The sequence below is a fragment of the Rhinolophus hipposideros genome, assembly GCF_964194185.1.
Source record: "Rhinolophus hipposideros genome assembly, chromosome: 19".
NCBI lineage: Eukaryota > Metazoa > Chordata > Mammalia > Chiroptera > Rhinolophidae > Rhinolophus > Rhinolophus hipposideros.
This window is the reverse complement of record NC_138065.1, coordinates 51,236,167-51,262,518: the sequence shown is the minus strand read 5'-3', so window position 1 is coordinate 51,262,518 and position 26,352 is coordinate 51,236,167. Positions and strand designations below refer to the sequence as shown.

Here is a 26,352-nt window from a genome sequence, read left to right as displayed (position 1 = left end):
CAACAATTCTTGCATATTTCTATATGTATTGTACTGTTTTGAGTCATGGTATGGGTAAGTCATAAATAATTAAAAGAAATAGTTTAGTTGCCTTTGCCTTAGTCATTTTGTGAGACAGTAGCACTGTTTTTCAAAGCCATCTGTTTAAATGTTCAATAACATTAGCTGGACTTTTGTTTTCATCTTCAGATTATGACTGTACCCAATGACCCATATACTTTTCTCTCTTGTGGTGAAGATGGAACTGTTAGGTGGTTTGATACACGCATCAAAACTAGCTGCACAAAAGAAGATTGCAGAGATGTAAGAATCAAATTTTTGTATAAGTGTTGCAATATTTTTAAGATTATAATTAAAATTGAACAGTAAGTTATCTCTGGTTTATGAGATTATGGGTAAATTTGAAAAATTTTGTTTCTGTAAAATCTTCAATAAGCACAGTTTTTGTTTTTGTTTTTTTTAATAAGCACAGTTTTGTAATGAAAAAATTAAATTGTTAATAGTGAAGTTAGGGAACTTATATTTTAATTGTACATTTCAAATGTATTTATGGAAATGTGTTTAATTCTTCTGTATATGCTCTAGCATTATAAAAACTTGAAGGATTTGTCAATATATCCTATTTAGTTGTGGAGATAATTTGGATTTACCAATAGCAGTGATGAAAGCATGTAGGTTTAGTGTCTTCTTTTTGTTTTTACCCTGACCTTTAAACCAAGAATTATATGTTATCTTTTTAAAAGAATAATAAGATACCATTCCATCAGTACGTTCTTTCAGATTTAGCTCACTTGTCTAAGGATGTTGATTCACTATCACTTTTGTATTTTAGGTACTATTTTAAACTTGAAAAAGGACTGAGAAATCATATAATGACCCTCGATAACTGACCCCAAAATATTATTTAGAAACAGTAGCTTTTTTCTCATGTCATTTGAAGTACTAAATGAAGTAAGAAAGTATTGCTAAATACATTTTTACTGAAAGTTACCCACCCCTCCATAAAAAGAAGAATTACTAGTAATCAGGTTAAGTTACTATTGTTAAAATTCTTGGGGGGAGAAGGATTATTTTTTATATTGAAACAGAGAAGAAAATGGAAAAAAAATAGAAATTAAAAAAATGTTTAATGTACAATTTTGAGTCAGTTTTTATGTTTCTCACACACACACACACCCCTCCTTCCCCCGCAGGAAAGCATTGAACAGAAAGGCAGAAATAAGTTCAAAATATCAGGTTGTTTATTAGTGGCATTTGCTTTATCTGTTTCTTAGTAAATGGTAGGTACTAAAATTTGTTATGCCAAATTCTTTTAAGCTGTATTTATGTAGTAGGATTTAATTGGACTTTTATAACCAAAACCCTGTAAAAATAAAGATGAAAGTAAGGTTAGTAAATGAAAATGTTGTGATTTAAAAACATGGCTGTACTAGGAAGAGAGAGGAGCTTTAGTCACAGACAAAATGGTACAAAATTAATAGAATGCCTTAAGGCTATGTATTTGGGGTGACAGCCATTGCATTTTCTTAATGCTTCTATAGCATTAGATAAGTAGTGATATTATAGCAAAATCTGTCTTTTACAGAGTTTGTATATATGTTTGTACTTTGTTTTTGAACTGGTAAGGAGAAAGATTTGCAAGTCAAGAAAAGGATCAAAGTTTAAAATCAGCTAATAATGTTTTTGTCAATATTTTAGCAGCAACAATTATAATTAAAATATTAGGAGTACCATATAAAATAATCATTAGTACTTATCGTAGACAGAGGTAGAGTATATCTCCGTCTTTACTGTCCAGTGAGCCCCACAAACCAGGTACTTCTAATGTAATTAGCAACTTGGTGACACATTATATAGGTAATGTATGTGTTTTCCACATTTCTAAAGATGTTCATTATTCATGAGTATGGGGATATTTAGGAGGCATTTCTGAGAAATAATTCAAGTTGCATTATATCATTACTTAAAATGTAATTAGTTGTGGGAAAGGGTTTAAACTGTGGTAATATAAATAATGCGTTTCTTGAATTATTACCAGCTTTCTGTAGCTGCTGTTGAGCTAGCATAATTTGTTGTTTGAGTTTTATATCTGGGAACAATTTTTACTTTTTCCTCTTCAAAATGTATTTTGCATTACTCAAATATTGGTTGTTTTTAAAATTCTATTTTAGTTAAATTTAGTATTTTCATATTTTGATTGGTTCATAAGGAAAACATACAACATTAAAAGTCAGTTTTGGAGTTGTATAACAAACTGTAAAGGAAAACAGAATTTTCTTAGAGTGATAAACTGCTGAGGAGGAATATTGATGGAGTGTATTTTTATTTTGCTTTCAGGTAAGCTGAATGTGTTAGAAACACTGATAGAAATCTGAAAAATACATTTAAAAAAACACAAAAAACCATGTAGTTTTCTCCCTCATTGTCATACCGTACTGCCTGAATTAGGGTTTCGGAGAAAGGTTATTTTCTTCTAATTGAAGGGGAAATGTTGTAAATATAGTATCATCTCTATTGTAGAGCATTATGTGACTGGTATTATGTTATTTTTGTAGGATATTTTAATTAACTGCCGACGTGCTGCGACTTCCGTAGCGATCTGTCCACCGATTCCCTATTACCTGGCTGTGGGTTGTTCCGACAGCTCAGTGCGCATCTATGATCGGAGAATGCTGGGCACGAGGGCTACAGGTAAAAAGATATATGTGGTAAAGACAAGACAAGATGCTGGTAGTTCAAAGAGGAAATCTTGGTGACATTTGCAATTTTAAAATGTCATTCATTTGACATAAAATTCAGTAAGTCAGATGTATTTGAATAAAACGTATGATAAAAAAATAGCATTTCACCAAGTTTTTATGTCCTTTTACAGGGTGATACTTTCGCAGTTTATCAGTTTAAAAAGTTATAACAGTTACTGTATAGTCATTCCTCAGTATCTGCAGGATGGTTCCCAGACCGCCCTGGGAATACCAAAATGCAGGGTCATTCAAGTCCCTTATAAAACGGCTTAGAACCATACACACATTCCATGCAACAAAAATGCTGTTTTCCTGTTCAAGCTCTAGATTTGAAACCCGTGGATATGGAGGGCCAACTGTATTGGTTTCTTAGGGTTGTCACAGCAAATTACCTCAAACTGAGTGGCTTAAAAGAAATTTCTTCTCTCACAGTTCTGGAAGCCACGCATCTGAAATCAGGGTGTTGCAGATTTGTTTTGTGCTGGAGAATCTGTTGTGTGCCTCTCTGCTAACTTCTGGTGGCCACTGGCAATCCTTAGCATCCATCCCTTGGCTTTTACACATATCCTTCAATTTCTGCTTTCGTACGCACCTGCGTTTCTCCCGTGTGTGTCTGTGTCCACATTTCCCTGTTCTGATGAGGATGTCACTCATACCGGATAAAGGCCCACCCTCATCCAGGATGACCTCTTCTTACTGATTACATCTGCAAAGACCCTATTTCCAGATAAGCTCACATTCTGATGTGCTGAGTGGATGTGAATTTTGGGGGAACGTTATTTAGTCCACAGCACTTGGCTTTCCTAATTTCTCTTTGCCAGTTTTTTAATTAAGAGGATAATAGTAAGCAGGATGGAGAGAAAAGCTAGGATAGAACAGTAACTTGGGTGTGTGGTCACGTATCACGTGTGTTTATGCCGGTGCAGCCCGTTACAGTGCTGGTAAATGATGCTCCAGGCCTGGGTTCCTCTGCTGTAGGATCACACCGCCTCTGCGCTTCCCAACTCAAAGCTGGCTTCCCTTAGACTGTTCTCAATGAGGGAAGGCCAGGGGTCCTTACGCACGCACACCACAGACATCAACTACATGTGCACTTCTATTTCTAGATTTACATATAGTCACGTATTGTTATGTTATGAAACATAAAAGTGGACTTGGCCAGAAACCAACACAATGTCCACTCATTGTCAATTTATGTCCATTGAAAGTGGATATTGGTTATCGAAATGGGAAGACCTGGCAGGATTTTTGTTTTTTTGTATTTTTTGGACTAGGACTATCAGGAGTCTTGTCTATTTGGATATGTACATTTAGGGGAAACAGTATTAGTATATGCAATTATAGGCCTAATTACTGTTTCTCAACAGATGGGATGCAGTGACATTTTGGGCAGGGCAAGATCTCATTGTGCAGGACTGTACAGCTTGGTGGGATCCCTGGGCCCCCCAGGACGCAAAGTGCCTGTTGTACCTCCCCACAACCCCGACGTCGTTTTGTATTGATGACCTCCAAATTTAATTAAAATTGGAATAGTTTCCCCACTGTTATCTTGTAAGAGGAAAATTTCAGGACAGTCAGAAATCTTTTAGGAACATAAAGTAAAAAGTAAATCGCTTTAAAAGGATACTGTCCTGTTTTATCCAGTATGTTAATAAATATCAGCTTTCCTATTTATATTATGAAATTATATTAATTTGGGGGGAATTTTTGGAGGATTATTTAGTGTGAGATAATCATAAATTATTTAATTGATTACATAACTCATATTTCCAGGAAAACATTTATGTAATCTGGAATTTCAGACAATCATGAAAATTTTTTTTGAAGATAATATTTCCTTTATACTGTGTTACTTTTTATTTTGTTACAAAATCTGGTTATTGAAAAAAGAGCCTCTTCTAGATATAGAATGCGATAGCTTGGATTTACATTGCTATATTAAATCATGTGTCTCATAATTTAGGTTGACTCTTAGAAATGTTTTTCTTTAAAAACATGAATTTTAAATAGCTTGCTTTTTTCTTACTTAGGGAATTACGCAGGTCGAGGAACTACTGGAATGGTTGCCCGTTTTATCCCTTCTCATCTTAATAATAAGTCCTGCAGGGTGACATCTCTGTGTTACAGTGAAGATGGTCAAGAGATTCTTGTTAGTTACTCTTCAGATTACATATATCTTTTTGATCCAAAAGATGATACAGCACGAGAACTTAGAACTCCTTCTTCAGAAGAGAGAAGAGAAGAGGTAAGTTTACTCAAAAGCATATTCACTATTTGTTTCAGAAAACATTAATTCAGTGACTCCTGGGTCCTGAAAGGCTTAAAAAATTAGAATTAATTCTTAAGGCATTGACAGTCTAGGAAAGAAGGCCTGAAACATCCATGAAAGAACAGGAGTGAATAAATAATGAAGGGGAAGGCTCTAGAAAAAAACCACTGTGAAATCATTTTAAAGAGAAAATATTTAAGAGCAAGATGTTTCTCTAACTTCGGGGAGGCACAGCAGCAGCAGGAAAGATCGACACCTCTCCCAGTTGCAGAAAAGGCAGTTACGAGGGTAGGAAACGGGATGTGCAGACGCCAGGAGACTAAAGGTTTGTGTCATGCACCTGTTACCGTATGCTGTTCCCATGTGAACAGTGGTCCCTCCTCTCCCGATCTGCCCCTTTCACAGCTATGAGCGTGTGATATTATCCCTAGGGACATTTCACAAAATACAGGTGAGTGAGGCAGTGGTATGTTCAAGTATACACATACACACACACTGATGCACAGACTTGAGTTATAAAAGACAAAAAGCAGAAGTAATGTATCCTTGACAGTACACAGCAGTAGCCAAATGTTTGCTCTAACCTGTTTAGCTTCTTTCCCCGACATGTTTTTCACTTTGGCTTTTTTATTTTATAATGTCCGATGTTTAATCACTTTACTCTTTGGCTTTTGAAATATCTTTTGAAATTTACCATTGCTTTTTATTAATTATTAGTGACTTTTTGGTATCGGCCCAACTCCTATACCTGGACATATTTTAAAGGTACTAAAGAACCAAGATTTTGTAATTCCTAGGAGATGCTGAACAATACTCATTTCTTAAAATTACAGATTTAAAGGGCTTTAAAAAAAAAATCAAGAAAAAAATCAAGATTACTTTGTAAATATATTTTGGGATTTAAAATGTGACAATGTATTTAAGTGAATTAGGAAATTCACAAAGAGCATGATGGTTAATGAAAGCTATGAGTTTATCGGTCTGATTGAAAACATGGCCTCTGCTCTGTCATTCTGTCTTTGCTGTGTAATTTCCTCTTGACATACATACTTCAGTAAGATTATAGTCAAACTTTGTGACTGTTACATAATGAAAGAGTTGGAAATGCAGAAACATTTTAAGTGGGCCAACTAGGTTTTATACCATAGAATACTTAGCGGAAAGATGTTTATATAATCACAGTAAATGAGGCTGAGTCATGAACAGTGGTGTGGGGTTTTTTCTGAATGTGTTTTTTCTCAGTATCCTTCGGTGAATTAGCTAAAATGGGAAAAATAATTATAAAAATTGATTAAAATTATAAAAATAAATCATGCTTATTGTAATAAACCAAACAATTCAGAGGTATATTAGAAGAAGAAATTAATAATCTGTCTCTATCTTTATCCCACCATCTTTTCTTTTAGTGTTTTATGCTAAATCCTTGACAGTAGTGTTCAGACAAACTTAACTCACCAAATACTTATTGGGTGCCTACTATACACTAAGTCCCATATTAAACTTTAGGACATCAAGGACAATTGTGGTAAGGATATGGCCTGTCACTTGGGAACTTCCATTTTAGCAGAAGTATAGACATAAATAAACAAACATGTGAAACTTAAAAATGATGCAATTATACAGAAGAATTATGTTCCATATAAGTAGACCAAAGGAGAGGATAATTGATTTTGATTGGGAACATAAGAAAAGCTAGAGCAGGGTTTTAAAGTATGAGTAAAAGTTTAATGTACGATTTTTTCTTTTGTTTCCATTACATTTTCTTAATTTAATTTATGGAGGCCTCTTTTTATTTCCTCATCTCTTCTAATAATTTATTTCATTTTTCCTTTATTTAGTATATTCTTTTGTCATATTCAATTGTTTGTTTTTTACTTCTCATTTCCTTTATTTTTATATCCTTTTTTCTTTTTACTGTCTTTTGTCTTTTTCCTCTAATTTTTTTGCCATTTCCCACCTGTGCCACCTCCTTATTGGACTGCTTTGTCGAATACAATCTCTTTCTCCTGGCCCCTGTAGTTTGTCCCTAAAATATCTAGCCCAAATCTGTAGTATCACTCACCACTCTGACTACCCTATGACCCTGGTCCAAGGCCTCAGCATTATTCTAGATTATTCTGGCAGCTTTCTAACCCGTCCCCCTGCCTCACCCCCCACAGCCCTTTAGCTACACAGCAGCCCAAGTGATCCTTTAGAATTTAAGTCAGATTATAAGACTCTTCTGATTAGCACTCCAAGTGGCTCCCCATTTCACTCAGAGCCAAACTGAGGTCCTTACCATGGCTTCAGGAACTTGTAACATCTGGTTCTTAGGCTTGCACTGCTGTCTGCTTTGTCTCCTGTGCTCTAGCCACTTCTCTTTGCTTACACAGGCTTCTAGCTTAGGGCTTGGGTTTACTCTGCACGGTGTTTCCTCGGCATCTTTCCTATTGCTCTGCCACCTCACTTGCTTACTCAGTGAGAAGGCAGGGTGATGGGAAGACTGCTAGACTTAGTGTATGCTGTGAGTGTTGAGCAGATGAGTTTTCTCCTCACCGTTTAGTTACGACAGCCTCCAGTGAAGCGTCTGAGACTCCGTGGTGATTGGTCAGACACTGGACCCCGAGCAAGGCCTGAGAGTGAACGAGAGCGGGACGGTAACTATTCTTCGGTCCTCTTTTCTTTCTTAATATGGCTTTTAAACATTAGTATTCTACCTTGTGTCCAATTTTTTCCCTAGTATAAGTGATGCTGTAACAAAATCCGTGTACATCTGTCTTAGCAGACGTGTGCAAGTGTATCTTAAGATATAATTCCTAAGAGTGGAATGGCTGGGTCACTGGATAAGTGCACTTTAAGTGTGATAGTTATCAAATTACCCTCCCCAAAGTACTGCTTGACATTCCCACTGAGAGTGTGAGAATGCTCACTGTCCCATAAGACATTGGGCTTTACCAAACTTACAAAGTTTTACCTTTTTATTAGATATAAGTAGAATGAAAACTATCAGTTTCCAACCTGAGAGTTTTATAATAGCACATAATTTCCCCCCGCTTCTATCTGGTTCCTTTGACAAGCATAAGAAACTAAGACGGCATACTTTAAAATAGAATTAATCTATGTGTGTTTTAATAAATGAATCGGTAGCCAAAATCTTAATTCTAATGAATTCTGAAATCTTTTAAGATCAAAAGCTTATTTCCCAATATATTATCCTTAGTATTTTTAAAGATATATTTAAATACAAAGCTACATTACATAAAAGCAATAAAGTATAAAATAAATTCTATTTTCATAGGAAATTCAAGAACAGATCATTTCTATTTTTAATTATATGATTGTAGAGGAGAATTGTCACAGTTTTAATTTGGTGCCATACTTAATATGAAAATGCTCTTAAGAAAAAACTTGCATGAAGGAGGAAAAGGGGGGAGAGAAGAGACAAAACACTTTCTGGTTTCAGTATTTCACATATGTGGAATTTGCTTACAGTAAATGATGAAAACAAATTCAACTTAAGGAAATTTACATTGGAGGACAAACCTTTCTTTCAATCTGCTCAATGTGTAATACACGAGCCCTTTCTGCTGTGCACTCTTGGAACTAAAGGTCTGGGTTGTGGTTGGGGTAGAGGTGTGGCGGCACCTAAGAATAGCCTCAGATGTAGGAGAGGTAAGTACTGTGCTTGAGGAATCCCAAGTGCAGAGGGAGAGCCACTCATTTAAACATTTACTATGAAATGTGATGATAGGTCTAGTAGATTTTTCGTATATTCATAGAATTTATTTGGGCAATTGGACTGCTTTTAATAGCTTTCATTTTTAAGGCCCTCAAATCTAGGTTTTCTCATTACTGCAAGATCCTGACTTATTACCAAGTTCCCTAATAAGACCTGTGTTGTCGTAGGAGAGCAAAGCCCCAATGTGTCATTGATGCAGAGAATGTCTGACATGTTATCAAGGTGGTTTGAAGAAGCAAGTGAAGTCGCACAAAGCAATAGAGGACGCGGACGATCTCGGCCCAGAGGTAATTTTTTTTATTAATTAAAGTCATCAGAAAGCTGGCAAAAACTTGATTGACGTCGGGTTTATTTATATCATCTAATTTATACCATGTTTTATACCTACAGTAATATAAGGTTTTTACTGTTGTGTGAAGCAGCAGAGGATAAAGAGTATCAGGTACAATTTGTCCCTTTAGATTCTACTAGTTCTAGCCCTTAGGTTTTCTTTTTCTCAAAAAAAATAAGAGCATATGATATTCCCCATTTAAAGTCCTTTTTGTTTGCACTCTGAGAGTAGAAATGTATGAAACTCGATAGATAAAAAAATTTTGTACAATTGAATAGTTTCTCCTTTCGGTTACTTATATGCATTGTTTATTAATTACTGTTTCTGGTATTAGCTGACCTGTTTTCATATCTTTGTTCACTACTTTCCAGCTTTGTGGTCTTTGGCAAGTTACTTATCTCTGTCAAAAATGAGGCGTATAAAAGTTAACTCCTAAATGTTTTAAATCCCAGAATAAAAAGTATCTACTGAATGTCATCCATAAATGTTTCTTGTTAACTTCTGTGTATCAGTTAACTTTCTTAAAAATTCCTTGGACTGGATTTGCTAAAGAGTTATTAAATTTATGCTTAAATATAAACTAAGAAACAACTTAAATCGTGGTGATTAAGAGAAAAAATACTTTATAGTCTATGGTAGTTGTATCTTGTAAGACATGAACTTGGTTTGTCCACTCCATTTTTAATAAAAATCTAGATTTGAAGTAAAATTAGGGGAAATTTGAATGTTTATTGAGTATTAATCATTCCTGGCAGATAGCAGGAAGCCTAGCACAAAACACAGTGGACACTCAAGCCTTGTGAATTCTAACAGCTTCGTGTTCCTCTAGAGCAGGGGTGTCCAAACTGCGGCCCGCGGGCCAACTGTGGCCCGCAATCCATTGTTAATTGGCCCGCAGCAAATTCCAAAAATATATATAGTTTACTTAAATAAACCAGGTGAGGCAATATGTACTTCACCTCGAGTGAGTGGCCCGGCTGTTTGTGTATTTTACCGCGTATGGCCCTTGGTGAAAGACGTTGAAAAAAGTTTGGACAGCCCTGGTCTAGTGGGTAAAACATTACTGCTGATGAAATGGGAGTCAGGAACTCAGTTCGCCTCTGGCCTCTTTGTGGGTTCACTCTTCTTAATACAATTTTTATTACGTATTTTACCAAGGACATGATGTTACAAAGTGGGAATATATCGATATAAATCCATTATCCATCTATTATAGCAGAATCATCATCTTTAAATTGAAGGGACTGCATGTTATTTATAGACATCTCACAAGCTGTTATTTGGCTTTCTCTAAGTGAAGCTGCCATATTGAGCATTTTGCTTAAAAGATTGATTATTTTAACAATAATGTGCTGTAAGATGGAGCTTTAGCCCTCTGGATTAGCCTCTTTGGTCAAAAGGACCAAACCACCAGTGGGTGCTTTAGATTTCCTATGTATTATATATCTCTGTGTGTGTGTGTGTGTGTGTGTGTGTGTGTGTGTGTGTGTACGTGTGTACGTGTGTACACGCATATGCAAGTGTGCATGTATTTTTTGAACATACCTGTTTTGAGTACTTGGTTTTAGAGAACATTTAGTAATTGAACTTGCACTAACATGTGCTTTTTGAAGGTGCAACGAGTCAGTCAGATGTTTCGACTCTTCCTGCCGTCCCGTCCAGTGCTGATTTGGAAGTGGGTGAAATGGCAATGGACGTAGATGCTCCAGCCGAGCAGCTTCTGCAGCCGTCTGTGTCCTCTGCAGCGTCCGCTCAGGCTCACGCGACCGCATCTTCTGTGGCAAGACCTCAATCGCCTTCTCTGCTATCTTCTCCAGACAGTGAACAGAGGCAGCCTGTCGAGGCGTCTGGACAGCACACACACCATCAGTCTGGTGAGGATGTTACTCTTTAAATAGGCAGTGGGTCATCTCAGTTTCCCATCATGAAAACTTCGTTATGGGCTGTTTGGAAAGATACTAACTCACATCACCTTGTTCCTGCTGGAGGAAATGATCCAAATGTATACATGCAACTTAAGCACCAAATTCTTGGGTGCCTAACTTGCATGAATTTTAACAAGCAGTAGGAATCTTCCACTGACATAAGACAATTTTTAAAAAATATAGGTGCCAGCAGATAGTGTTTTAATAGAGTTTAATACACTTGTCTTAAAGATTATTTTTATAGGCCGTTTTAGGCAAAATATCCTTCTAAACCTATGTGGCTGTTAGTCTGTATTAAAGTAATGGTGAAAATATAGCCTTAATTATTATTGGTTCCATTGTATTTATATTTTTGATTATTTTCCTCAAATCATGGAACACTCTTAATATATTTTATGTGGTGCATTTGCTATGTTCTCCAACATATACAATTTGCCAAAAGAATTAATCATCCTATATTTACATGAGAAAGAATTGTTTTAACAAATCTTTGTCTTCTTGGTACTTGATATTAGTAGAAAAATTAACTCCTAAATTCTGTTAAAATACTATTTTCCTCAATATTATAAGTCTTCCTGTTCAGCTTTCCTCCCCCCAAACTATGGGTTGTACTAGTATTTATAACAGTAAATTTCAACAGATAACATCTATAGTTTACTTAGCATTTTAACTGTATAATATATGTAATTATAATAATCAGTAAGATATTTATTCATATTTTTCTTTGGGTTCTAAGGAAACATTTTACTTGATATATAACCAAAATATTAGCAACTAGAGATATAGCTGGCAGGCCTAAGCTGTAACCTATAAAAAATTCCTAACAGCTTAGCTGCCAAGCTGTCACTTTATTCTTGCTTCTCTGGAATCTGATACCAGATTGCCAAATATGGGGTGTTTTAAATTAAGCACTCATTTATCAGTATATCCCATTTTTGGTAATTCATTTTTAGTTTCTATGGGAATAGAAGCCAGAGTCAATTACGGAACTGTTAAGACTTGTGTACAATTTATCTATAATAATAAGCTAACACTGAGTTATAAAATCAGGTTTTCTACACTCTAATTGATAGTTAGGATTTCCACTTATGGGAAAATAAAATATTTTGGAGGGTTTGGGAAGTAGGGGCAGAATCAGTTAAAAGTTTTCTTCTCAAAGCAGGTAAAATTAGTAAAAACAAGAATTTTTAAAGTGATAGCATTCTTGGAAATGTTCTTAAAGATTTTGATCGGTTATAAGTTATCAGGAAAACTTAGCAAGACTCCCAGCTCATGTTCACGTTCCACTGAATCTTAACTCATTCCAGTTATTTCTTAAACACATTTCTGAGTATTTAGAGTTTTCTTTTTCTTTTTTTGTTATAGATATGTAACACATTTTAATACTACATTTCAAATTACTAAATGCCTATCCATATTTATTGTAAATATTAAATACCACAATCGTTTGAAATAGGGAAAACATTTGTGATGATCATATAATCATTGTTTGAACATTACTTGTCACCTTTGCCTATACATTTTTCAAAGAAAGTAAGGAAATATTTTTACCTGATAGATTATTAAAATAATTTTGATTGACTAAACCATGGAAAATTGGAGTATTTCCATGTTACTACCATAGTATTGCTATTGAGGAAAGTGATTTGATGTTAGATGTAACATCTAAAGATGATGTCTAATTGTCTGGACAGTAGGCCTTTCATTATCCCAGAGCCCAACATTTAACAAGGACTTAATGTTTTGTTTTGTTTCTAATCTCTCATACACTTCCAAGTCCAGAAGGTTTGTGACAGTGGGAATTGTCCATGCAGTGGGTGGGAGTGTCATCTTAGAGCCATGATTTCTATCACTGCCTTGCATAAGAGATAGAGAAAATGAAAAAGTGTGCTTCTTGCTTTGCTGTGGAAACCTCTTTATGTAAATGTTTATGCCTTGCCTTCATGTCCCGTGTATTTCCTCTGTCACTTCAGCTGGGGTGGAGGAAAGGGACATAGAGAATGTGAAAACTTACCTGACAAAACTCCCATTCTGATTGATCCTACAAAAGAAAAAAAAAATCAGACTCCTTCCCGAGGTCCCACACCACCTGCGTGGCCTGGCCCTTGCCTCCTCTCCAGCCTCATCTCACTGCACTCTCACCCCTGCTGATCATCCCACTTTCTCCTGTTTTCTTTCAGCCCCTCGAGTGTGCCAAGTTCTTTTCTGCCTCTCTATGACTCCGAGCCTTTGTATTTACTGTTCTTTGCACCTGAGAAGCTTTCCCCCTGGCTTATCATATAGCCAACTCCTTTTTTCTTGGGTCTCAGCTCAAGTGTCACCCAAGGCAGGTCTTTCATAACTACCCTAGCTAGATTGATCTTCTTTTTCTACCCTCCCTAAATTTTTATTCTCTTTTATGTAGCCCTGTTTATTTCCTAAAAAGCACTTGCAAATTTTTGTAATTATTTTGTTCAATTTTGATTGATTTGTTTATGACTTATTGTCTCTTGCTAGAATAGACTCCCATAAAGAAAGACAGACATTATCTATCTTGTTCTACACAAGCCTTTTTTGCCCCAAAATAGTCTCTAAAGATATTGTTAAGACGATCTGTTATTTTTTAAGCGGATATAAGCTATGTAGGATATATTTAGCTATCTTTTAGTCTCTGTAGTCTCGGGCCACTTCATTCATTCTGGATGTTTCCAGCAGGCTGCCCAAATGAGGTGCCGTGAATGAGGATTTCGTTGTGGATCGTTTTTGGATCCATTGTTTGCCCGTGGCAATTCAGACCACATCAGACTGAATGCATTTCCTACTTTGTTCAAAAGTATTTTAAGGTAACTTACAGAAATAGTTTTTAAAAATCATTTTTATAAATGATGAGATTAGGATAAACAAATTCGAGTAGAAAAAAACGAAATGATGCAAGGAGTGAGGTGAGCGTACCAAAGGCAACAGCTGAAGAACAGAGTGTCCAGAAGGCCGCTGAGACCGCTTCGGGCTTGTAGCTGAATTAGGATGAGAAATACACTCGGGGAGAACCTGAAATTAGTGGATAGGGTTTTTTTGTTTTTTTTCACTTCTTTACCTTTGTATTCTTGAATGTTGTTTTAATTCATCTAGTCAGACCTTTTGAAAACGTATTCTACATACATACCACAGAATTTAATCAGACATTTGGATTCTTATACGTGGTACTTAATAAAACACTGTGGTTATACGATTATCTAGTTAAAAACGAGAAAGGTGTGAATATGAACTGAATCTACATAAGTTAAAATGAAATCTTCACAGTTTTATTTATAAAAGGTATCTCAAAGTAATTATAAAATACTGTCTTCTTTTTTCAATAATACCTATCAGACGTCGCTTTTCGTTTCTAAATTAAGCCTGGAAATGTCTTCATTTCATGTGTTTGTAATTTTTTCCCATGGTGATGAGAGTGTTAGATGAGGCCATCATTCCAGCATGTTAACAGCTTTTTTCTTTGGTTTCATTTTAATTTAAACCAAAGGATATGATTCAAGAAGGTGGATTTTGGGGTTGCATAGGGATATCAGTATATACAAAATTAGGTTTGGAGACTTCCCTTGAGAAGTGAGTTACCTAAAGGATCCCTGTTCATTAAGATAGTATGTGATAATGGTCCTGTTTACTTACAAATAATTGTGCTCAGATTTACAAATTTATTTAGGTCTGTTCAGAATCTTTATAGCTGAATTGAGCTGTGCAGAAAAATTGCTGGGGAGACCAGAACTCTGTTGTATAGTAAATCAAAGCAAATCTTTCAAGGCCCAAGGATCCAGACTACAGCTTCCTTAGAGGGTGTCAAGGTCCACCCAGATTAGGTGCAGGGCGTTTATACATTAGAAACAAGTGGAAACACTAGGTTAATGGCCACTTTGAGGCAACTAGAGAAGAGACCTTGGAAGTCAGTAAAGGAGTGACCAGTTCTGGGAGAAAGAATGTACCGGGATCGCCTGGTCCCAAGGAGGATTGATAGCAGGCAGGCAAAGGACCCCCAAATTCGATGTGAAAGTAACCCAGTGTCCGAGACCAAAGATCCTGGCTGTTGGAGGGGCAGGACACGAGGTTAGAACCAAGTTGTGTCAACTGCGGTTTGACCCACCAGTTGTTCTCCTGTCTCAATGGGAATTAAGTCATTGGAAGACTGGCCTGGAGTCTTCCAGAAAGTACCAAGAATAGAGTTAGTAGTTTCAGGAGATGGAAGTACAAATTTCCCGTTAGTAATTTCTTGACACATTGTTGAGGGTTTTGTTGTTTGTTATTGTTGGTGTTTAATTCAACCCAAAGGTATTCATTTTATTCACTTTCCATTTTGTCTTTTGTTAACAAAACTAATTCTCCAGGCATTTATTCACATTATAAATTACATACGTATGTGTATACATTTTTAAAAGGATATGATGAGGGTGTCTTTTACCTGCCTTTAACATGTCAAATTGCTGGCAGAAATATTTGCTTACTCTGCTATGTGTAGTCGGAAGTTTTAATTCAGTAGTTGCCTTTCCCAGCTAGCTATGTGTTGGCTTCTTCTCCTACCTCATTTTTTTTTTTAACCTAAGGTGGGGAAGGGAAAGCCACCATACAACCAGCCTTAAAAGCAAGCGAACAAATTCTTCTTTACAAAGCGCTGAAGCATTGAATAAATGGTTCATGACATTATCATAGCTAAATCTTGATTTTCCAAGTTAGAGAACGTCGGTGCTTGCATTTAGAGTCTGCTGTTCATGTGCTACTTCACCTAGAAAGTCTAGGATGGAGACTCTTAGATCCCCATCACACGTTTGGCTGTGCAGGAGAGAGGGTTTGGAACAAGAATGAAATTGGGGGAATTTTTTTGTGACTTCTCTAAAACTAGCAAAATTTGACATATGTAATCTCTCTCTTCATGGTAATTTCTTTTGAAGTGTAAAATGACAAACTTTATGGCTGTACATTCATGCTCTGTGCCGCGAAAAGCATTGCTATTATGCTGGCAATAAATATGGTATATGATACACCTAAAAAGAAGACACTATGTCATTGAGCATCACAAGTTTTTTCTCAGTGAATACTATTCTTCTTAGTACCGGAGAATCTCCTAGGAAAAACTAGCAATGAGTGACTATACTTGAATTGGGAAATCTTAACTGCCAGTTGGCTAACTGAATGAAATTTTTTATAAATAAATAGATGACATGGTAAAGAGAGGTTAATATAATGTCTCTGGCATGATCGATTCTTGAAACAGTTAACCCAATTTTGCACCCTTATAAATGTACGTACAGGAGGCTGAAAGTTATTTGGTGGTTTGTAATTTGCGGCTGGTGTCTCTGAGAGAAATTGTGTGTGCTCCCATCATCAGGTCGACAGAGATAGCTGTGGTGTGCTACTATGTCAAATCTACCCGTGTTTTCTTCCACCCTTTTGGGTATGGTGGGTGATGTTTTTGTGCCCCTATCTAAAACCTGTTCCCTCCCCTTATCCCCTGCAGCTCGTCTCCTTTGGTCTCTCAAGGACATCCTGCCTGCATTTCCCACTTCTTACCATGCGTCATTCTTCTTCTCCCAATTCAACATTGTCCATCAGCATACAAACATATGTATTATCTCCCAAAGTGAAACCAGTCCCGCTGACTCATTAGCCCCCTACCAACAGTCATCCATTTGTCTGTTTCCCATTGGTGGCAAGACTCCGAGTATATATGCTTAGTGGTTCCTTATTACTTCCCCTTTCTCGTGGACCGTTTTCAGTCAGGTTTGGGCCCCTGTGGTTTCACTAAAACAGCTCTAGTTAAGGTCATCAGTGACTTCCAAGGTGCAAACTTGAGTGCTTAGTGCTCAGGATCCTTCTCATCACATCCGCAGCATTCGGCAGCTGCTTACTCCATCCTTCTTGACACACTGTCATCACTTAGCCTATGCAAGTCCCCACTCAATTCTCCAGCCTCCTCACTGGCTTCTCTTTCTTACTCCTCCGAGAGATTCTTCTCTTCTTCGACATCAGTGTCCCAGATTTCAGTTCTTAGACTTCTCCTCGATCATCACTTGCTCTCTAGGTGGCTTAAAGAAACATCACCAGTGATGTCCGGATTTCCTGGTGAATTCTGGACTGTTAGTCCCTCCTCAGGTTCTCCACTTGGGTATCTGTTAGTTCTTTTCTTTCCTCTAATGCTACTTGTTCCTCCTTCATTCGTCCCTGTCGCAATAAATGGCAGCTCCATTTTTCCTGTTACCTAGGCCGAAAGCTTGGGCTCACTTTACATCCATATCTTCAGCAGGTGTGCTGCCCTTACCTGCAGTAGACATCCCACACCCACACTCCCTTCTCAGTGCTGGCATTCGGCCTTCCCTCCCCTGGAGCACTCCCTCCAGATACGCTTGTGCTTTACACCCTTGTGTCCTGGAGGTCTTTGTGCAAACATCGTCCTGTGACATGAACACAGAACAAGCCCTCCCCCACCACCTCTGTCCCCCTTACCTCACCCTCCCTAATTTACTTCATCATCGTTATCCCCTCTTGACACATACAGACACGCACAATATGTATATTACATACATGTGTCCTCACTGACGCCCGTTTTCCTCTCAGAACATAAACCACACCGTGGGGACCCTTTTGTTCACTATTTTGTTTATCTCCAGAGCCTCAGATCATGCTTCATACATAGTAGGCACTCAATAACTATCTCTGCAGAATTTCTGTTTTCTATAGAAAAATGTTATTTCTACTTGCTATGTACAACCAGTGCTTCAGATGAAGTAAGAAAATCTTAAACATCGTGTACATATATTTGAGCATTGAAAAAGAAAAAGTAAACAATTCTAACATAAAAAGAAACATTTTAGCTGAAAAATATGTACCTTCCACTTTTTAAAGAACGCTCCACTAATAAATTCCAAGAATTGTTTCCAAATGCATAACTTTTTAATTGAATTTTTAAATTATTTGATTAAGATTAGTAATGTAATTTTTCTGTGTAGATTAGATAACATAACCGGTATTTTTCAGTTTTTCATTTCTTTGTATCATTTTGTTGTAAAAAGAGATGAAATTAGGAAAGGAATGTTCATTTTAAATGTTTTGCTTATGGAGGATTTTATTTTCATTCTGATTAATTACTTAAATATTCTTAGAGAACTATATTTGTCTAATTCAGCAAGTTAAACAGAAGCATTTGAGTGTGTAAGACTGTGTAGCTTATCTCTCTTAATGACTAGTAACTTTCCTTATGTGTAATTTGTTTTTAGTATTCCTCTATGAGACGTGTGTTTAATTTATATCCTTCTCTCTTGTATAATCAGATTCTTACTGTTGTCTTGTATAATCAAATGTATAATCAAATTCTTACTTTTTTCTATTTTATTGCTATCTTTCCCCTTTCTTTTCCCGTCTGTGTCAGAACGTTTGAGGGGGCCCGAGATAGCTTTGCTCCGTAAGCGCCTGCAGCAGCTGAGGCTTAAGAAGGCTGAGCAGCAGAGGCAGCGAGAGCTGGCTGCGCGTGCCCGACCCCAGTCTCCCACTTCTGATCAGTCTGCTCACGAGGGCCCGGCCCAGGACCCTCTTGCTTCAGGTTATTAATGTCAAGTGTCCTTGAGCAGCTGGTAGAGTTGGTTTTTAGCACTGCTGCCGTGTAATATGATGCTTCCTTGCCCTTCAAAACGAGAGCTGATGTGCTTGCAGCTTCCCCCTCCCTTTCTTGCACAGGGGGGGGGTCATCACCCCTGGCTAGAGGGACCCATTGGCAGCAGCGTTTGCCAGAAGGAATATAAAATAACTCACTGTTTTAGTCATCGTATATTTGGAGAGTGGCCAATGTTGATTACTTTTATAGCCGATGAACTACTTTCTAATAATTGAAATTTCCTGTATGCTTAAATGGTTTCCATGCGTGTGGCTCCTAGCTCCTCCTAGTCTCTTTTCTTTTTTCTTTTTTTTTGCTTGAAAAGTTAACCAGTATTCCTATTATATAAACCTAGTAATGCTAGATTTTAGAATTATAATGTTGTTTGGCCGTACTGTCATACTGACTCAATCATCCCCTTCTGTAATTATTTTAATATTTTCAATATTTGCTTACTTACTCCTTCTACACATAATCGACTTTCTGGTATGTAGGGAAGCAAACGTACTCTATGGTCTGATGTTCCAATTCTTATGCTATCAAACTCTGATAACTGTAATTATCAGTGCCACTCTTTTTCATTGAGTATTTTAATGGCCCATTTATGGCCAGAAAGCTCATGATGCTCAATAAGCATTTGTTGCTTATTCAATATAATAAAATACAGCATAAAATAATTTGTCAACTTAATTCTTTCCAGATGGATAATAAGTGCTGTATATCCTATATTTTAGGTACTATGTTAGGTGCTATAAATCTATTTGGGAACTAGAGTGTGTCTGGGTTCTCAAACTGTGGAGATTATAATACTTTAATATACTTTGTTTTGCTGCCCTAATGAGTGAAGAGTTTGGGCGTTAATTACTTTGAGAACTCTGATTTAATTACTTGGAATTAATTTGTATATTGGTAGAACTGGACAACCTCTACTTTAGAAATAAATATCTGTTCCACTAAGTGTTATGATAACAAAAGCACATTATATAATACTGTAGTGAAATACAAAAGATTTATAATACAGGTATGATGTTTGGGACAAATTCTGGACCTGATTTTTAATTCAGTGTTATATTAATAGAGGTCAAGCAACAATGTCTCTGGTTTGTTTGTTTTTTTAATAGTATCTCGTTTGGTAAACAGTCTGTTTGTGGTAATCTTTAAAAAACTGAAGTTGAGTAGACACCTTGCCAGTTTTGAAGTTGAGAAACGTTCTCTCTTCTTTGTTATGAAACAACTTACTTGGGCCCCTCTGGCTGCCCACAGAGACCAGAATTAGACGCCCTTAGTGCTATCACTCCATGTATGTGGCTGCCCTCACTTCATCTATAGCATATGCTTTTGACATAGCGTTCATATGGGTCCCTAAGAAGTCTACTCTGCCACAGGCCCTGGGCTCATTTGACAGTGCTACTTTTGTCTGTCCTCGCATGTCGCAGGAGCACTATTTGTTAACTTAAAGCTTTAAAACCCATTAAATAATATGTTGTCAATTTGTTACAAAGAACAACTAGTAAAATCTATATATTTTGCCCATTTAGTAAATTCTGGATATGAGGAAAAAGGAGTTGGCTTAATACAAAATTCTTTATTTCTGAACACACAAATTATAGAAATAATGAATATGAATTAAATTTACGAAATTCAACAGGGAGATAGGTTTTATTTGAATAACAATTATTAAAATATTTCCCTATACTTAGTGATTTTGTGTATGTGTATGATCGACGTTAATTAATCCATCTCTCATTCTAGGTTACTGCTAAAATATCAGTATTGAAAGCACCAAAATTAACCTTCTAGATCTTAACTTATTAACAATAGAAGAATGTGCAATTCTCATGTAAAAAAATATTTTCTCATTATATCTTGACATCTTTATAACATCAGTAAGAGATAACTGTTAGCAACTGATATTTCTATTGTCTTCTCACCTGTTTAGTTTTTTTAGCTATCAGATATTCAAAGGAGGCATTAATGTGACTTGGAAACCAAGCAATTTTAACAAATACAGAATTTCTGAATTATTACATTGTCTAGTAAATATTTTATTCTCATTCTAAAATACAGGACTCATGAGGATCTTTTGTGAAAGGCTCTGTAAGATGAATCTACAATAGCTAATTTCTATAGGAGAGTGGGATCAAATCATTTTGTAGAAATAATCTATATTTTAATGGGATGGGACCTGATGCGACTTACTGATAATCCCAGATAGAATATATCTATTTAATTGCCAATATTTCTGGCCATTGGAAACTAAATAAAACATCATTTCAAATCATTATATGGTATCATTTTCAGTTTCAAGTGAGCTATATAAGATCAATGTTAAAAAGATTTCAACAGTGGTTTCAGCTGTGAACTCTTATCAGAGTCTCACATGGAAGTCCTAACATAAAATAGACAAAAATGACTCTGTTGTGATTTAAACATAAAAGGAGAAAAGCGATAAGGCATGACCACCTGCTTGCCCCTCTTTCCACCCCCAATGCACCTCTGCTTCCTGAAGTACAGTTTGAAAACTGCTCTAAAAGAATTTTGACACCTATACATGATAGTTCTTCATAGATAATATCCTAATTTTTCATTTTCCAAAGTTACAGTATATTACTTTAAAATATTTTTACTTTATTTAGTTTTAAAAACATCAGTTTTTTTTCTAGGCTTCTAAGAAAGACACCGTAAGTCATTTCTAGCCTTTAAGTAATTTTTATTTTTTTAATCATAAAGACATGGATTTGCCATCATCAGATCACTGCTTGGGTGTTGTTAGGCTGGCTGAGGTCTTGTCCCTGTCCCTATGACTAGATGACCTTGGGCAAGTCATTTGGCTGCTTTATGCCTCAGTTTCCCAGTTATTGATGCATTTAGGTAGTGTGGCCGACCATAATTTATAGAGATGGCATAAGAATAGGGTAAATAATACTGTGTAAAAAAGTTGTTATACTCCTAAGTAGAGCAGTACACTAGCTTAATTATAGTTCCTTTCACTTACTACCTTAAAACGTGCTCCTATCAGAGCCGTGTGAGGCTGATAGCATTCAGAGCTTTGAATGAGCTGTATGTATGTTTCTCAGATGGATGCCGCGAACAGCTGTAGCAAAGGTATTCAGCATGTGGCTGATTTTAAACCCAGCTCTTTTTTTCCATTTCAGGTCCCCTGAAGTCATGGGCTGCTGGCTCCTGCTCAGAGTGACAGCACCCTGTGGAGTCTGCTGGCCCTGGCCCGACCACCACAGAGCCCCACTGGAGCAGGGAGCCAGCCTAGAGAGGGTCAGGTAGGAACTGTTTTTTCACTTTATGGCACGGTTTTACCAATTGGAAAAAGTAATTTTTTATACCCCAAAAGGGTATAGAACATTGGTAATTATTTTTGATAAAGGGCTTTTCAAAACTGAGCCATATTGGAAAAAATCAGCACTTACCCAGTCCTGTGCGAGCGAGCAGGCCCTAGACACGACAGTGATTCCCCGGTGTCCTTGGTGACAGTCGTGTAGCTCTTCTCTAGTGGGTGTGCTTGACCCATGTTTTCAGTGTGTATAACATAAGCTATTAATATGTCCCGGTCCCATCTGATGCTGACCTAGTTCTGCAAGCACACCTTCTCTGCCTGGCTGACCGTCGGGAGCCAAGCAGTGATGATTCTCGTGGGACTTTAAAGGTGGGAACATGCTCCCTATTTTTCAAAACGGCTTCCTCTCATTATTTTTCATTCGATACCATGTTTCTGAAAAGCAGGCGAGTGAGACTATCATTAATTGACTCTTTCCTATGTGCTACCTAAGTAGTTTACATGAATTATCTCATTAGAGCGTCATAAGAACAGTGTATAGTTGATATCAAGAGTGTCCCCATTTTATAGATGGAGAAACTGAGACTTAGAGAAGTTAAATGACTTGCCCAGGGTGACAGTATTACTGAGGAGAAAAGCCAGATGTGAACCCGGGGAGACTGGCTGAAGAGTCTTGTTATTTACCTGTTAAACTATAATTCATTATTTTCTTTCTACAGTTGAGAAAATGCTGATGTCAAAGGGCTAAAGAACTTTCTCGAGACCAAAACATACAGTAATTGGCATTAGGCACCTTGAGCTAGTACTGAATGACCGTAAAAACAATATAATTTTAAACACTTCCAATAGGCTGACAAGCCACATTTATTGTACTTTGTAATAAATTATCTTTGAGGTCTGATTTTTGTTTCTTCACGGTGCTTCCTAGAAGGTATTTTATGGAGAGATGGAGTAGAGTATGCAAACTGAAGCAATCAGCACTAATAATTGTATTTTTTATATATATTAGCTATTCTCATGATTATTGAGTTAATATTTGGAAATATTTCTGTAAGTTAGAAGTTATCAGTGTGGTATTTATGAATATCTGTGGTATAAAAACATGTCACTTCAAAGGTTTGTATGGCAGGAAAAGAAGCATTCTAAAGACAGTTTCATGCACCCAAAATTAGAAATAGAATGGAAGCAATGATCAAGGAGGGTTTCTTATTAAAGATTGGTTTTCAAGATGAGAAGAGCAATAAATAATTCCCTAGATATACAGACTGTAAGACCAAAAAGGAAACCCTTTTAGTTTAACACTATCTTTCTGTCTTAGCATAAACTTCATTCATATTTTAAATCCTTTAAAAGTTTGAAAATAACTAAGTTTGTAGAGATGACAGCATTTTAGATTCTTTATCTGGTTTTTTTTTTTTTTTAAGAGACTTCCTTCCTAAATTTTATTTTAAAAATTAAGATGCGTTTTATTTCATAAGATTTGCACATTCTTTAAATGTATGGAAAAATTAAATATTTGAAAAAAGATTGCTTGGAGAGTTGGTGTGGCTCTTCATTATTAAATGAGAGCATAATCAAATGTGTAATAAATCCAAAGAGATGAAAAATATTTCAAAAGAGACTTTCTAGGGGGATTTTCCAATATTTATTTCACTGTGACTCACATTTTTGGTTTTCTTTATTTTAAAGAATATAATTTTGTTTTTTCTCTAAAGACCAACTGATCTGTTCTTCAGAAACAACGTGGGTAGGAATGTTGTACCTAATTCTGAGATGGATAAATGAGAAGTCTTATAAAGAAAAGTAAAGCATAAATAGTTAAGGAACTGACTGAAATACTGCCATTCCTACTTTCTTTTTTGTATGGTACAGATTTGTCGAATTGAAAGTTTTGATGAAGAGGTGATCAGTAAGGAAAAGTAAAGCTGTTTTTCAAATGAAGATCATACTTTATCAAAATCTAGTAATACAAAAGTCTACGAACAAACCAGTTATATGAGAAAGTAGACAATTTAAAGTTGATACGGTGGTCCCAGTGGCAGGATTCAGCCAAGTGATATAAAATTGTTGAGAATCCAGGATATATTGGAAAACTGTTAGCTGTTGACTTAAGGATACTCTTAACTCAAAATATCTACCTTTGTGGGCATAAAATGCCATTATGAATGGAAACTGATGATCAGTCAAAAATGCTAGGTTTTCGTTTTATTAACAACACTAAGTGCTAGAGCTCAGGATATTAGAAGCTAGAAATGCTTCTTACTTCTAGCAGAGGACTATGCGTATAATCCACATTTTCCCTTTTTCTGTAGCCCCGTTGGGACACTGGGACCCAGCCAAGCCAGGGAGAGTGGCCCCGTCCTCTGCCCCCTACCCCCCCGTGCCTTGCTTAGGTCGGGTGGTCCCTAGGATGACCAAGAGGAAGGAGAAGCTTAGGCCGAAAAATGTTGTGACTTGTTCTGTGTTGCATAACCAGGGATACAATTTTTAAAATGACTAACTCCAGACCAGTGCTCTGTCAGTCAGCATGCTGCCTTCCCTTTATACCATTGTTTGGCGAGCAATAGAGCCCATTTACAAAAACAAATTTTGATATAGAAACTCAGTGTAGCAAAAGGATAAAAATAAAATGTTCTATTTGAAGCCAAGGTGGGAAGCATGATGCCCAGACCATTAAGCCTTCTCCTTGCCTCTCTTTTTCCCACCAAGTCACCTACAGAAACCAAAGACTTCACAGAGTACAGATTTAATACGCACAACATATCAGAGTTTGAGTTATCTATGTTTCTGTAATGGTAATGACTTCACTGAGCATTTCTTTTAGAAACCGTTTTCTTTCACATCTTCATTTGAGCTCCTTTTTTAGCTCAAGGTGCAACAAACCCCATCTAGCAAAGTATAGTGTGCATCTCATTTCCCGCTTTGAATCCTCCCATTCAGAGGGCAGGGTACCTGACGAGATGGAGAGGGTTTGCAGCGGGACAAGGAGCCCCATTTCTGTGTTCTCTACCCTGCACCTTGTGCCTGTGCTAAATGAATTTGACAAAAGGTATATGCATGGACGTAGAAGGATGTTCTCTCCACTCGATCTTGAAGTTGCTGAATGCTTGCCTGGAATAACCAATCAGCACACAGCCCTGCTTACTCACTGCTTGGGAAACACACCAAGTACTTACTTTCTCCCCACCCTGTACAAATATTTGGTCCCTAAACTTAGAGACGATCATGACATTGCTGTGCAGTTTTCTGCTGCTTACTTTTAAGTTGAAATCTCATTTTTGTTTCAGATTCTTCTTCTTCTGTGGTTAACAAACAGCTCGGATCCATGTCCCTTGACGAGCAACAGGGTGCGTGCAGCAGGAGATGTGCTATGGCCTTCCAGCCGTAGTTCTATTGCAGTCATAAACCATGCCCTCTCTCTCTTCATAGAGTTCCATTTGGTCCTGGTCTGATAGGCAGCATTTGGTGGGCTGAGTGGCCCTGGGTGGTGGTGTGCACAAAGGGCCTTCTTGGCCTATGCAAATTATTTTCTGTGTAAGCTGCTTTCTACCTTTGGTCCTTTACGCCAACTTTGAATTCTCTTCTTATGACAATACTGTAATGGATATAAATTATATCCATTTTTTTAATTCTAGGTATCATAAAATTGTGTAGAACTGTAGATGTGAGGTTAGCATATTATCTCGTGGATAATATTAAAAAGGTTGTTTTAACGTAGTAATACTCTGTATCACTACATTGCTATCGTAATGATACTTGGTTTTATGTCTCACTTTTCTGGTGGTTAAGCTCCTGCTGGCTTTAACTATAAGGAATACGATTATGAAGCTCCAGAGCCACCAGTCGGAGGGGAAAATAGCTTCCAGCCTCCACTTGGACTTGTTGAAGTAGGAGAGGTATAGGATCAACCTCGAAACCTTGAGCACAGCCTGATGAGACAGATTTTACAAATATTTTACAAAAAATTTAAAAAGCTAACTCTGCACTAAAGCCATAAGCTTTCTTTAGTTGGCTGTAAGTTTATATATGTAGGATGACACGTATTTGTCAGCAGTATTGGGGAGATTGAACATTGCTGAAGCGCCTGTTTTGGTGTGAAATAGATCGGATTTTAACTGTCTTCTTGGGGAAATATTCAGCAATTAATTTTAAAACAAATGAGAAAACTCCTTTGTACTTCTGATCTTAAATTATTGTTTATAGACCTGAGATGACATGTGTTCCTATAGATTTTTCTGATCTCGAGAATGAATGAATGAATTGGTAAATGAATTTGAGAACTAAGAAATTAAGCATGTTTTATCTTTATACATTCATTGTAGTGGTATTAGCAGTGAATAATAGTTAAAGTAAAACACAGTTGTAGTAGCATTATATTGTAATATACTACTCTTTAAAACTGCTCTCTAATCAAATAATCTTTTTGTTGTAAGGATATATGAATATAAATAGTGTCTTACTACC

General features: G+C 36.7%; 1 protein-coding gene across 22 annotated transcripts in view; it reads left to right on the top strand.

Annotated features, from left to right (window-relative positions):
• The window catches only part of DCAF6 (DDB1 and CUL4 associated factor 6), a 74,287-nt gene that overhangs the window by 16,309 nt on the left and 31,626 nt on the right, over window positions 1-26,352 (top strand). For 7 of the 22 annotated variants that reach the window (XM_081026525.1, XM_081026523.1, XM_081026524.1 and 4 more), the window contains exons 5-12: window positions 190-303; window positions 2,556-2,691; window positions 4,772-4,986; window positions 7,553-7,646; window positions 8,896-9,015; window positions 10,673-10,933; window positions 18,375-18,545; window positions 25,176-25,235. In XM_081026525.1, coding sequence (XP_080882651.1) covers window positions 193-303; window positions 2,556-2,691; window positions 4,772-4,986; window positions 7,553-7,646; window positions 8,896-9,015; window positions 10,673-10,933; window positions 18,375-18,545; window positions 25,176-25,235 — 1,168 coding nt within the window. In that variant the 5' untranslated portion in view covers window positions 190-192. The remainder of the gene's footprint in view (window positions 1-189; window positions 304-2,555; window positions 2,692-4,771; window positions 4,987-7,552; window positions 7,647-8,895; window positions 9,016-10,672; window positions 10,934-18,374; window positions 18,546-25,175; window positions 25,236-26,352) is intronic. The other 15 variants (XM_081026528.1, XM_081026527.1, XM_081026526.1 and 12 more) reach the window with 3 other exon arrangements.